At 57.5% G+C, this 12,376-nt stretch overlaps 1 protein-coding gene across 2 annotated transcripts in view; it reads right to left on the bottom strand.

Moving 5' to 3' along the window:
• Positions 1-12,376, bottom strand: part of FIBCD1 (fibrinogen C domain containing 1) — a 37,033-nt gene that overhangs the window by 5,111 nt on the left and 19,546 nt on the right. For both annotated transcript variants that reach the window (XM_017849897.1, XM_017849899.1), the window contains one exon: positions 2,994-3,090. In XM_017849897.1, the coding sequence (XP_017705386.1) occupies positions 2,994-3,090 (97 nt within the window). The remainder of the gene's footprint in view (positions 1-2,993; positions 3,091-12,376) is intronic.

Here is a 12,376-nt window from a genome sequence, read left to right as displayed (position 1 = left end):
CCCGAGTAGCTGGGACTACAGGCGCCGCCACGTCGCCCGGCTAGTTTTTTGTATTTTTTTAGTAGAGACGGGGTTTCACCGTGTGAGCCAGGATGGTCTCGATCTCCTGACCTTGTGATCCACCCGTCTCGGCCTCCCAAAGTGCTGGGATTACAGGCTTGAGCCACCGCGCCCGGCCGAAACTCTGTCTTTACTAAAAATACAAAAATTAGCCGGGCGAAGTGGTGGGCGCCTGTAATCCCAGCTACTCAGGAGGCTGAGGCAGGAGAATAGCTTAAACCCGGGAGGTGGAGGTAGCAGTGAGCCGAGATTGTGCCACTGCACTCCAGCCTGGACTATAGAGCAAGACTCCGTCTCAAAAAAAAAAAAAAAAAAAAAAGGAGAAGGAAAACAGAAGAAAAAATAGAGGAGGCTTAAAATAAATAAAACTAGGAAGGGAAGGAAAAGGACAGCAGGGGCTAAAACCCAGAAAAGATATGAAGAAAAGGGTGGCAGAACTGAGTGCATAAACATCTTAAGTTTCTAGGAAATAAGTAATAACATAACCCCAAAAAAGAAAAAGAAAAAGCTGAAAGACAAATGGCCAGAAGTTAATACCTGTCATGTGTATTGGACAAACGATCGCTAACCTTAATATATAAAGAGCTCCCATGACTCAATAGGAAAAGACAAAGCACTCAATGAGAGGGGATGGGGAGGGTGGTGCGGCAGAGGAGGGACCGGCGCTGTTGACATTCCTGTCAGGCCTCGTCTGCAGGATGCTGGAATCAGGACCTGCTTAAATGCTTCCTCCCGCACCATCTGTGGCTGCTGATAGATTTCAATTAAGATACCATGAGCACGGGCATCACCGCTGCTCCAGGGGGTGGGTGGTGGCGAGGGCGTGCCTCAGCCCTGCCGTCTTGTCCTTTTCTTTACCCCCAGCTTGGGGAGCCTGAGGCAGGGTCTCCCCATCTCCCCTCCTTCCATCCACCAGGTTCAGGGGATGAGGCGAGCTTGGTTGGGCACCAGTGTGTGGACCCTGCTGGGGCTCCCCCTACCCCAACACACGCATGCTTGTGACAAGAGACCTCCCCTTCCTGAGCCTCAACTTCCTCATCTCTAAAAGGAGGGGATGACAGCAGGGCCCCCAACTAGGTAGGTGTGAGGTTTTGGGAACGATGCATGGGAAGCGTGTAGCTGGGCGCTCAGTGGGTCAGGGGTCAGCACGGGATGTGGGCATGAAGTCCACATGGGGTGTGACCTTCCCTGTTGTCGGCACCCCCTGGGGACCAGGGCACGGCAGGTCGGAGAGGGCCCTGCCCTCATGGGCCCGGGTGAGGAGGGGGCATGGGTGGCAGATCTTGCCCAGGGGCCTCCATGCACACAGTGGGGTGGTCCCGCCTCGCCACCCCAACCCTGCCTTTGGGGCCACCACCCCAAAGGTGTCACTGAACGTCCTTACAGGCCTGGAGCCCCCCTGACCCCGGCTGGTGCCCAGACCTGCGCTCTCAGCCCCTCAGGTGGTGCTTCCCACCAGCCATTCCAGCCTACACCCTTCTCACCCTCTCCTTCCTGCCCAAGCCTCCCCCCACCAGCTCTGACCCCGCACTGGGGAACTTCCCGGATGTCCTCACCCTTCTCACCCTCTCCCTCCCACCCAAGGTTGTGGAACCTCCGCAGCTTGTGGAACTCCCTGGATGTCCACACGCACCCTGGGGGGCTTAAGTGCAGGAGGACACTGTGGGGCATTCGAGGCCACCCAGAGGACATTCAGGGCACGCGTCCCCCGGCACCTGTGCGTTTCATGTATATTCAAATCACTGCAAGGGAGTGACGGCTCCCGGGGGCACAGGATTTCCTTCTGGAGTGAAGAAAACGTTCTGGACCCAGTGATGATGGATGTAGTATTCTGAATATACTAAAAACCATGGGGTCATACGCTTCCACACGGGGAATTTTGTTGTATGTAAATTATATCTCAAGAATAACCAGAAAAATCCACCTCACATCAAGCCACAGCCACCTCCCAAATATATAGGTAGACCTGAAAGTTGTGATTCTTTTAGGAGAGGTTTTGTTTAGAGTATTTTGTTTAGATAGTGAAATGTTAAGGACTTTCAAAAATTTTAAAATACTGAGTGAATTTTTTTTTTTTTTTTTTTTTTTTTGAGACGGAGTCTCGCTCTGTCGCCCAGGCTGGAGTGCAGTGGCGTGATCTCAGCTCACTGCAAGCTCTGCCTCCCGGGTTCACGCCATTCTCCTGCCTCAGCCTCCCGAGTAGCTGGGACTACAGGCACCTGCCACCTCGCCCGGCTAATTTTTTGTATTTGTAGTGGAGACGGGGTTTCACCGTGTTAGCTAGGATGGTGTCGATCTCCTGACCTCGTGATCCGCCCGCCTCGGCCTCCCAAAGTGCTGGGATTACAGGTGTGAGCCACCGTGCCCAGCAATACTGAGTGAATTTAAAGGTAAATAATAATATTGACAGAACCTTCTGAGCCCCTACTTTGTGCCAGGCAGGGACTGTGTCCCAGTGGCGGGAAGGCGTGCAGTTGCCTGCAGGCCCAAACAGGAGCCCTGGCTGGGAGCACCACTGGCTGCTCCTGGGAGTTACATGCCTGGTGTCCCTGGCACCCTTGGGCAGGGCGGTGCCGGGTTCTCCTCTGTCCTCCCACTGCCTGGGATGCTGCTGCCCACCTGCCCAAGCTTACTGGATTCGGGACAGCAAGCAGGTCCCAGGGCGACCCCGGCAGGAACTGACCTCCAAGGGCGTGTGGGACCCTCAGCCTTTATGAGCACTTGGAGCCCACCCACGCCAATCACTTCCATTGGCAATGTCTGGCCTCATTCCTGCTGAATGCCTGTCACCTTCATGCACGACACCTGTGAGCTGGCTCGGGCGTGCTGGGAAACCCAGTCCAAACCCATTCAGGGAGTGGCTGGGACCCAACTGTGTCCGGAAGGCATGGGGAGGAGGCCCACCTGGGCCGGGAGGCGGGCGGGGTGCTCACCTAGCCAGTGCTCCCCAGTGAGCCTGCCAAAGCCGTCTCGGTACGCGTCCCAGCCCCGGAAGAAGTTTACGGAGCCATCCTCCCGGCGCTGAAACACCTGCAAAGGGAAGATGGGGATGGGGCACTGGCACCAACCACAGCTGGGCCCACCCCGCCCAGAGACTCCTCTCACCCTGCTCCTGATCTGCCCTCACGGGAGGGCAGGGGCCTGGCTGCCCACTTCCCCCAACAGACCCTGGCCCGGGGCCTGGAAAATAGCCGGGGCTCCAGAGCCTCGTGGTGGCTCGAGGTGGGACTGACCAAATGCCCACAGGCCCCCGAAATGGCTCCTCAGGGAGGCCGAGACAGGTAGATCACGAGGTCAGGAGTTCGAGACCAGCCTGGCCAATATGATGAAACCCAGTTTTTACTAAAAATACAAAAATTAGCCAGGCGTGGTGGCGCATGCCTGTAATCCCAGCTGCTCAGGAGGCTACTCGAGGTCGGGCATTGTGGCTCACACCTGGAATCCCACACTTTGGGAGACTGAGGCAGGAGCATCGCTTGAGCCCAGGAGTTCGAGACAACATAGTGAGACCCCATCTCTACACAAAATTTTTAAAAAATTAGCCAGGTGTGGTGGTGGGCGCCTGTAATCCTAGCTACTTGAGAGGCTGAGGCAGGAGGATCCCTTGAGGCCGGGAGGTTGAGGCTGCAGTGAACTGTGATCATGCCACTGTACTCCAGCCTGGGCTCTCTCAAAAAAAAAAGGTAGGGGGGAGTGGTAGGCCAGGCACGGTGACTCACGTCTGCAATCCCAGCACTTTGGGAGGCCGAGGTGGGTGGATCACCTAAGGTCAGCAGTTCGAGACCAGACTGGTCAACATGGTGAAACCTTATCTCTACTAAAAATACAAAAATTAGCCGGGCTTGGTGGCATGCGCCTGTAATCCCAGCTACTCAGGAGGCTGAGGCAGGAGAATTGCTTGAGCTCAGGAGGCAGAGGTCACAGTGAGCTGAGATTATGCCACTGCACTCCAGCCTGGGTGACAGAGCAAAACTCTGTCTCAAAAAAAAAAAAAAACGAATCTCGGTGGGGTGGAGGAAGGTCAGCTTTGGGGCCCACCTCCAGCACTTTGCTCTGGGCCTCAGTTTCCCCAATGGTGAAATAAAGTGGGGAGGGGGCAGGGTCCTAATATCTTTTTCCAGGTCAAAACAAAACTGAACAAAAGTCTATCCTCCAGTGTTGTTGTTTTTTTTTCTGAGGCAGAGTCTCGCTCTGTCACCCAGGCTGGAGTGCAGTGGCGCGATCTCGGCTCACTGCAAGCTTCGCCTCCCAGGTTCCCGCCATTCTCCTGCCTCAGCCTCCCGAGTAGCTGGGACTCCAGGCGCCCGCCACCACACCCGGCTAATTTTTTTGTATTTTTAGTAGAGATGGGGTTTCACCGCGTTAGCCAGGATGGTGTCGATCTCCTGAGCTCGTGATCCGCAAGCCTCGGCCTCCCAAAGTGCTGGGATTACAGGCGTGAGCCACCACACCCGGCCTATCCTCCAGTTTTTGAGAGCCAAGAGCACCCCCACACACCCCAGGCTTGGCCTCCAGAGCCCCATCCCTCAGTAAGCTCCCTTCCCCCAAAACAAGCCTGGGCGGGGTCGGGGTGCTGGGAAACCGGAGTCCAAGTGGCTGCTCAGGGGAGGACGAGGAGCCCACAGCCGGCGGGGTGTGACTTGGGTACCAACGAATGCCCAGGCTGCCTCTGTTCTTCATTTTAATAACATTCTTGATTTGGGAGTCAGGAATCCCATCGGTTAAATCGCTTTGAAATAATACCACGCTGGTCCCGGCCAGAGCTGCCTGGAGTATTTACAGGATCCGTTGACAATCCATCCCGGCTGGCCTCCCCAGCCCTTCCAGCCCTCTTTCTGTTTAACAAGCCTTTTCCTGCTTATTCTCCAAGGCAGCTACCGCGGCCCGGCCGGCCTCCATCTGTGTCAGTCTGATGTGTTAGAGATCTGGCTGCGGCACCAGCGAGCTGCCAGTTTCATTACTAAGCAGCCTGATTTCAGTCGCTCGGAACTGCCTGGGTGCCCAGTCTGACCCGAGGCGTCTGCCGTGTGAGTGTTTGCCGATGCTCTGAGCCCTCAGGGACATGTCCGTCACGGCGTTTGGGCAGCTCTGACGTCAGGGAACTGGAGGGAGATGACACCTCCTTTTTCGTGCTTTGCTGCCTCAAACCTCGCCCAGCTCTGAAATCTGAAAGTCCTCAGGAGTGACCGGCTTGGGGCGGAAGGAAATTCGATCAGGCTTGGGGAGATCTGAGGAGCAGTGGAGAGCCGTATTGACGGCTGCATATTGGGACCCTGAGCACGCACCTTTTCAAAGGCCTAATCCTGGCAGAAGCTCAGGCTCTCCCCTGAGAAGGCAACGGGCAGCGGGAGCCTGTTTCTGAAGGAGGAGGGGAGCTAGAGGGACCAGCAGGCCCGAAGCCCCCTGGGATGCCTGGCTGGCATTGGCCGTCGGTTGGGCCTCTGCCCTAGGGATTGGGGACCTGGGCATACTCAGTGCTCTGTTCCATAAAGGAGTTCCTGAAGGCAGGGGTTGTGTATCTGGGTTCCAGGGCCCCAGCTTTGCCTTAGAGAGCCCTGGCAAGTACCCCCACCTCTCCGGGCCCCAGCACCCACATCTGTAAAGCAGAGATCATAGCCACACCTTCCTCCCAGGCTACGACCATCCACTGAGAATAAGCTCAGGCCTGGCACATAGGTGTTCAGCAAGTGCCAGCTGGATGGAGAGTAACAGCACCGAGGCCCAGGCCTGGGCGAGGGCTCCTGCCTCCACTGCGCTTCTCCCGGCCTCCGGCCTCCACTCTCCCCCAGCCCTCCCGAGGGGTCTGTCCCAGCCTCTCATTCAGACAGATGTTCCACTGAGCATCTCCTGCCAGGCACCAGCTGCAGAAGCCAAGTCAGCAGGTACAAGGTCATGGTTCTGCCCTCAGGGACCTTAGGGCAAAGGAACACAGGAGACACCATGCTCAGGGGACCCCAACCCGGTGAGAGGCAGGACAGACTTGGAGGAGGGGGAGAGAGCAGGTCTGGCCAGCAGGGTGGCCCTGGAGGAGGGGCAGGATCCTGGGCCCTGTGTCTGCCTGCTGGGCGGGGCAGGAAATGCAGGGAAGTAGGCCACAGTAGGGGTGGTGGGGAGACCCCAGCAGCCTGTGGACATGCCCAACCAGGGGCAGGTGGGCTGATGTACAGGTGCCCGGCTGTGCCTCTTCCAGAAGGCTCAGAGGGACCATCCAGAATGAGAACAGGAAGCTCTGGTAGCCCAGAGAGGACAGCCTCCGAGAGGATCCCCCAGGCTCTGCCTCCAGCACTCACTCCCACCCCGGGATGCCTGGAACCAATGCTGCCACTTACGGAACTCGCCAGACCCCAGCCCTGCCCTGACTCTTCAGGATGCGGCGGGAGGGGCTGTTCCCGCCCCTGTGTCCTGGCTGATGGGATGATGGGCAGTCGAGACTCAGCGTGGGGACTGCGTGCTCTCTGCATGCTCTTGTCCCTCCCCAAGCCCAGGCGCCCCACCCTTACAGGGCCGAAGCTCGGACCCTGGCCAGAGGCCAGGCGGCCGTGAGCAGCAGAAAGCAGGGTCCGACTACATCTTGTGCCTTTAGTCCCATGACCGTCTGGACCTACCCTTGCTGCCGGCACCTGACACTATGTCCACACTCACGCTTGGTGGCAGGTCCACTGACCAGGGTGGCTGCAGCCTTGAGTGTGCCCCCCTACCCAGGCCTCTGGTGCCAAGAGCTGGTCCCTGCACCCACAGTCCTCGGCCCCCTCTTTCTCACTGCCCTCCCAGTCTGGGTGCCAGTTACAGTGACCCCACCATGCCCCCGGGGCTCCTCCTTGGTGCCAATCAATTGGGGTGAGCACACCTGGCCCCCTGCCTTTGCCTCTGCCCAAGAAAGGACGCTAAAATCGCACATGGCTGGCACTCCTGCCCATGTAGCCCAAAGCAACACCCACTTAGAAACGGCAGCTATTGGCCGGGCGCGGTGGCCCACACCTGTAATCCCAGCACTTTGGGAGGCCGAGGCGGGCAGATCACCTGAGGTCGGAGTTCGAGACCAGCCTGGCCAACATGGCGAAACCCCATCTCTATTGAAAATACAAAAATTAGCCAGGCATGGTGGTGGGCGCCTGTAATCCCAGCTACTCAGAAGGCTGAGGCAGGAGAATCACTTGAACCCGAGAGGCGGAGGTTGCAGTGAGCCGAGATCCCACCACTGCACTCTAACCTGGGTGATGAAAGTGAGACTCTGTCTCAAAAAAATAAAAAATTAACTGCAGCAGGTGTCAGCCAACGTGGACACTTTACCGTGTGCAGTGATGGACTGCGGACCCCCTCTCAAGACACCAAGACACATCCGTGGTCTGGCCTTGGAGAAGTCACCTGCAGACTGACCATGTCCCAGGGAGATGCAACCGACGTCACCACACTGGCACACACATCCAGACTCCAGACTTAGCTTAATGCAGAAGGACATGCACTAATATTTTCTTTTTTCTTTTCTTTTCTTTTTTTTTTTTTGACACAGTCTCACTCTGTCGTCCAGGCTGGGGTGCAGTGGCACAATCTCAGCTCACTGCAACCACCGCCTCCCAGGTTCAAGCAATTCTCCGCCTCAGCCTCCCGAGCAGCTGGGATTACAGGCGCCCGCCACCACGCCTGGCTAATTTTTTTGTATTTTTAGTACAGACGGGGTTTCACCATCTTGGCCAGGATGGTCTGGAACTCCTGACCTCGTGATCCACCTGCCTCAGCCTCCCAAAGTGCTGGGATTATAGGTGTGAGCCACCGCGCCTGGCCTTAGTGCACTGATATTTTCTATCGTGTAGTACTCCACTCTATTTGACTGGAAAAATAATGTTGATCAAACTGATTCAGTTGATTTTGCCAGTGGCCCACGGAGTACTGCCGCAGTTTGGGAACCGCTGACAGCCTTTGCCGTGGGCTGTCCTGATTTCTTGGTTCAAATCCCGAGTGACCGCCTGTGCCGGGCCCTGTGCTAGGATCTCAGGCTTGGAAACCCTGCCCCAACCTTGAGCCAATGACAGCCCAACGTGGCCTGACTAGTGCAAGTGCCAAGCACAGCCCAGATCACCAGGTGGGTTGTCCAAGCTTCCCCCGTGTGGGAGAATGTTTAGTCTGACTCTGAGCCCACGATGAACTGCAGCTGTGACTTTATATTTCTGGCAAACAGCTTCAGCGACACTGGACCTTGGTGACGTTGGACACCTGGATGTGGCCAAGCACAGAGGGCTTTAATTACAGAACGAGGACCAGCGGGATGGGAGGACAGAGGGAGGAAGTGAGGAAAGGATCCAGGCGTCCACTTCCCCTTCTTTCCGCCCCACCCACCAAACATGAATCCCCACTCGGCAAAAAGGGGCGGGGAGTCTGGGCACGGTGGCCCACGCCTGTAATCCCAGCACTTTGGGAGGCTGAGGCGGGCAGATCACTTGAGGTCAGGAGTTCGAGACCAGTCTGGCTAACATGGCGAAACCCCAACTCTACTAAAAATACACAAATTAGCTGGGTGTGGTGGCGGGCTGACTGTAATCCCAGCTACTCGGGAGGCTGAGGCAGGAGAATCGCTTGAACCCGGGAGGCAGAGGTTGCAATGAGTCGAGATCGCACCACTGCGCTCCAGCCTGGGCGACAGAGGGAGACGCTGTCTTGAAACAAAACAAACCAAAATGGAAGCAGGGAGCAAAAGACAGGGAAACAGAAATTACTGATTCACTGTCAGGCCAAAATATGAATTGGTCCAGCTCCGGGGGCATCTTTCTTGGGTCCTGGCTGGAAAACGATTGAGTAGAAACACTCACTGCGGCCGCGGCCTCTTGGGCAGATGCCACGAGTGGGAAGACAGACAGAGAGTGTTTTCTTGGTGCGGATTGTCAGAAGCCCGCCACCCGGCGCATCTTGGAAGTGCCACTTAGAAGGGCTCTGCCAAGGGAGAGCTGGGCCCACATGGTCCTGCAGATGGTGTTGGGCGGGTTCAAAGGAAGGAGTGACAGCTCTGGACGCAGAGGAAGGAAGACAGCAGCAGCCACCGACGGCCCTGTGTTGTCAGACGGGGCCCGGGGACCAAAGGAGGCAGAGATGCCTCTGGGCTGCTACAGCCTCACGCTCTGCAGGTTGCATCCCGCCCAGGGCTGCCTCTGCAAACAGACCCTGACCAACCAGCTACTGCTCTGCCACCCTGCCCAGAACATGCAGCTGGCGTCCTGAGCACTGAGCTGGGCTCTGTGGTCACCCCAGCACCCGGCCAATGCCTTAGAGGATGACCACGGCCTGGCCCTCCCTGCCACAGCCCTGGAGGGAGGGCTGGTGCTCCCATTAAGCAGATGAGAAGACTGAGGCTTAGAGGAGTGGGCAACCTGGGTGTGCAGGGCTGAGATGGCCAGAGGAGTGGGGATAACAGTGAACGCTCACTCCCAGGTAGCTCCCTGGGCTGGCACCCAGGAGACCTGAGTTCTACCCAGACTCCAGCCAACAGGATACGTGGCTTCTCCCCTGCAGAATAAGGGCTCCTGCACAGCACCCCATGTGTGCTTGGGCTCACAGGGATGACCTTGGCCCTCAAAGCTCACAGCCCCATGAGAGACAGACGCACAAGCCAGCAGCCACAGGGCGAGCAGCTCCCACCCTGGTACATTCCTCCAAACCCCAGGCCTCAGTTTCCTCATCTGTAAAGCTGGGATTATAAACGCTTCAACCCACAAAGTTTTGATGAGAATTAAATGCGCTGGTGCACAGCATTCAACAGAGCTTGCTGGGAACCCTGAGAAGGAGTGAGTCCCTCTCCTGGGGCAGTTGGAGGTGGTTATCTGGGAGGGCTCCCTGGAGGAGGAGATGCCTGGCTGAACGGCACATTAAGCAGGGCCTTGCCAGCTGGTCAGAGGAGCTGAAACCCAAGGAATGGGGGATGAGTGGGTCCAAACCCTATGAGATTGGGAGAGAGGGTCTCCGATGCCTTAGAACGGCCCCCTGGAAGCAGCAACTGCAGTTTTTCCTAGACTGTGATGAAACTGATGCAGAAACCAGTTACAGACAGGACTGTGTTGGTTGTGGAGCTGTGGCCTCCACCAGCCTCGCCAGCTTTCTGATCAGGTGATTCTCAGAGGGGGGCAGAGGGGTCCTGGCAGAGGAGGATTCATGTTTTTAAAGAACAAAGAACTTGGATGTGTGCACTACGGCAGCCCTTCACAGGCAGCCCTGGGGCGGCTCCGCGGCGTTCCCGGGAGTCTGGCTTTTCCTGAACAACTTTCTGGACACCTCTGGGCAGTGCCCCCAGGGAAGCCTCTGGGCTCAGTCCGGAACAAGGCAGAGCTGAGTTCAAATCCTGACTCTGCCTCTCACAGGCCACATGACCTCGGACAGGTCGCGGAACTTTTCTAAGCCTGTTTCTCTCTGCCTAAGCCCCCGCAGGGCCGGTGGGGAAGACGTAACGAAGTCAATGCCTAACTGGATGGCACACAGTAGGTCTAACCAACATCACCACCCTCCGTTCAGAGCCAGCTGCTGAGCCCAGAAGGAAATCGGACCCACTCCTTGTTTTTGACTGAAAATGGTACCCCCGGGCTTGGCGCCCTGCCGTCATTCCCAGGCTTGGCAGTCGGTGCCTGCTGGCTCTTGGCACAGCACTGCCAAGCTGCTGTTTCTTGGGTGCTGAGCCACATCGGGCGCGGGGCTGGGCCCTGCACGTGCATTGTCCTATTTCCGTTAAAAGTTTGAAAGATCCAAACTGCTCCCAACAGAGGCATGCTTGCTCTGCACGATGAACCAAGGAAACGTGAGGGTGTTGTCACCAGTCGCCGGTCACCTCGCCGTTATGAATGTGTGTGTGTGCTGAGGACCCATTCCCCAGGCAGGGCGTGGGCCAGGCAGCAGCGTGGGGACACTGTGGCCCATCAATGTCACAGCAGATCCCCTGCCACCACTGCCTCTGGGACAAGAAGGGCTGGCCACAGCTGCAGCCCAAGTAGAAAGGAGCTAACATCTCATCTACTGGACCCCAAGGTCCTGCTGCTCAGCCTCCCCAGCAAAGGGGTCCAGGCTGGCACCTGGGGAGGCCCCAGGAGCTTCTCATCCCTCCCCGAGCCTGAGCCTGCTGCTGGGCTCCTTTGATGCTGTCCATGCGAGGGCATGATTTTCCTCCCTGCCTGGAGAGCTCAGGTCGGGGGAAGTGGGGGCTCCGTTCCAGGGGAACCAATTACAGGCAGATGTGTACTGGCTGACCTCGCACACAGGAAGCACCTGGCGGAGTACAGGGCCACATAGAATAGGGTTTGGGCCACTTGGCACCGCGGTGTTGGGAGACGTTGGGTGTGCCTGGGATCGGAGCAGGCGGGTATAGGGTCCTATCGTGGCCACTCCAAGTCCCTGCTGAAGGACATGTTGATCTGGACCCAGGGTGTGTGATCCCGGCCAGTGACTATGCAATGATGAGGGCTTGGCAATCAGGCCTAGGGGACAGCGCTGCCCCCAGCAGATTGCGGTGGGGACAAGACTGTGTAGCAGGACAGGGAGCCTGGGTGGGGGCGGGGAGTTCAGGCGCTGAGGCCCTCCTTCCGCCCACCTGCAGCAGATTCTGGGCACAGCCACCCCGTTCCCCAGGCCCTGCAAGGCAGGCAAGAGGGTCACCCCACTGGACAGATGAGCAAGGGGCCCTCCAAGAAGGGATATGACCCTCACATCTCACACAGCCAGGGGCGCTGGGGGTGGGGGGTGTGGGCTGGCAATGGCTGGCTTCATCCCACTCGGCACCTTCTGAATAAGAAAACTGGCCTTTCTTTTACGATTCCGCCTCCCCTTGATTACAAGATGCTACAAGGCAGAGCCAGATCCTGTGTTCACAGGGAACTTCCGGGGCTCAGCACTGACTCCCTCCCAGCCCCTCTCCCTGCTCACTCCTCACAGGTGAGCAACCCGTGAAGGGTTCGCCCACATCTGCAGAGCAGCTCTATATGGTACCCATTTTACAGATGAGAAAAGCAAGACTTACAGAGGTAAAGCTACACAGCCAAAGGGTGCCAACAGCCATCATCTGGCAAGCATTTAGAGAGTGCCAAGGGTGTGCGGGTGTGGTGCCGACCCTGAGCTAACGTGGCCACAGGAGGGTGTGGTCCCTGCCCCTGGGACTCCTGCCACCGAAGGGCTGGACCTGTGATGGGGGTGATGATGGGGTCTGAGGATCACCTGCATGACCCAGCCCCTGCCGCCTCCCCTGCCTTGTCCTGGACCCAAACCTCCTTAAACCAGATAGGCCAGTAGCACTGAGCTACCATGGCCCCCAAACAAGCCACACCGTCTCCCTGCCTCTCACTCCTCCCAT

The sequence above is a fragment of the Rhinopithecus bieti genome, unplaced genomic scaffold (assembly GCF_001698545.2).
Source record: "Rhinopithecus bieti isolate Rb0 unplaced genomic scaffold, ASM169854v2 scaffold_31823, whole genome shotgun sequence".
Taxonomy (NCBI): Eukaryota; Metazoa; Chordata; class Mammalia; order Primates; family Cercopithecidae; genus Rhinopithecus; species Rhinopithecus bieti.
The sequence above is the reverse complement of the archived record's forward strand: the minus strand, read 5'-3'. Positions and strand labels throughout refer to the sequence as shown.